The sequence below is a fragment of the Myotis davidii genome, unplaced genomic scaffold (genome assembly GCF_000327345.1).
Source record: "Myotis davidii unplaced genomic scaffold, ASM32734v1 scaffold566, whole genome shotgun sequence".
In the NCBI taxonomy this organism is placed as follows: Eukaryota; Metazoa; Chordata; class Mammalia; order Chiroptera; family Vespertilionidae; genus Myotis; species Myotis davidii.
This window is the reverse complement of record NW_006296617.1, coordinates 1,380,687-1,381,417: the sequence shown is the minus strand read 5'-3', so window position 1 is coordinate 1,381,417 and position 731 is coordinate 1,380,687. Positions and strand designations below refer to the sequence as shown.

The following is a 731-nucleotide window of genomic DNA, read 5'->3' as shown; positions in this document are numbered from 1 at the left end:
GCGGCGCCCTCCGCCCTGCTGGGCCTGATCTCCAGCCGGGACCTCCGCCACCTCCCACAGATGGCTCTCCTGGCCGCCGGAGCCCCGGTCACAACAGGCCAGCGGCTCCAGTTCCCTCACCACTTGGCCTCCCGAACCTTCCTCACCCGTCAGTCCCAGCGCCCCGAACGGGCAGGAGGACCTTGGTCTAGCCCCGTGGTCGGCACACTCATTAGTCCACAGAGCCAATACCAACAGGACGACGATTGACATTTCTTTTGAGAGCCACATTTTTTAGACTTAAACTAAATAGGCAGGTACATTGTTATTAACTTAATTAGGGTCCTCCTAAGGCTTAGGAAGAGCCACACTCAAGGGGCCAAAGAGCCGCACGTGGCTCGTGAGCTGCAGTTTGCCGACCGTGGGTGTAGCTAGCCTGTCCCCCTGCATCCCCTGAACCCAGAGTGGTGTCTGGAGGGCGCTGGGAAATAGTCTCTCTCAGCTGGCGGGGGGGAAGTGGGGGCGGGGAGCAGCTCCGGGGACTAAAGAAGCGGGATGTGGGACCAGAGAGGGCGGGCTGCGGACACGATAGAAAGTAGGCTGAAGACAGAAGAAATCAGGCTGCGGGAGCAGAGAGCAGACCTGAGCCCACGGTGCTCACCAGCATCCGGGCGGCCTTTTCCCGCCGACGCTGCTGCTCCGTCTTCTTCTCCACGGCGGCCAGGCGGGCAGGTGTGGCGGCCTCGGCTCTT

The 731-nt window shown here is 61.8% G+C and overlaps 1 protein-coding gene across 1 annotated transcript in view; it reads right to left on the bottom strand.

The window, feature by feature from the left end:
- The window catches only part of GLTSCR2 (glioma tumor suppressor candidate region gene 2), a 15,069-nt gene that overhangs the window by 1,519 nt on the left and 12,819 nt on the right, over positions 1-731 (bottom strand). The window contains exon 6 of the mRNA XM_015569317.1: positions 599-726. Coding sequence (XP_015424803.1) covers positions 599-726 — 128 coding nt within the window. The remainder of the gene's footprint in view (positions 1-598; positions 727-731) is intronic.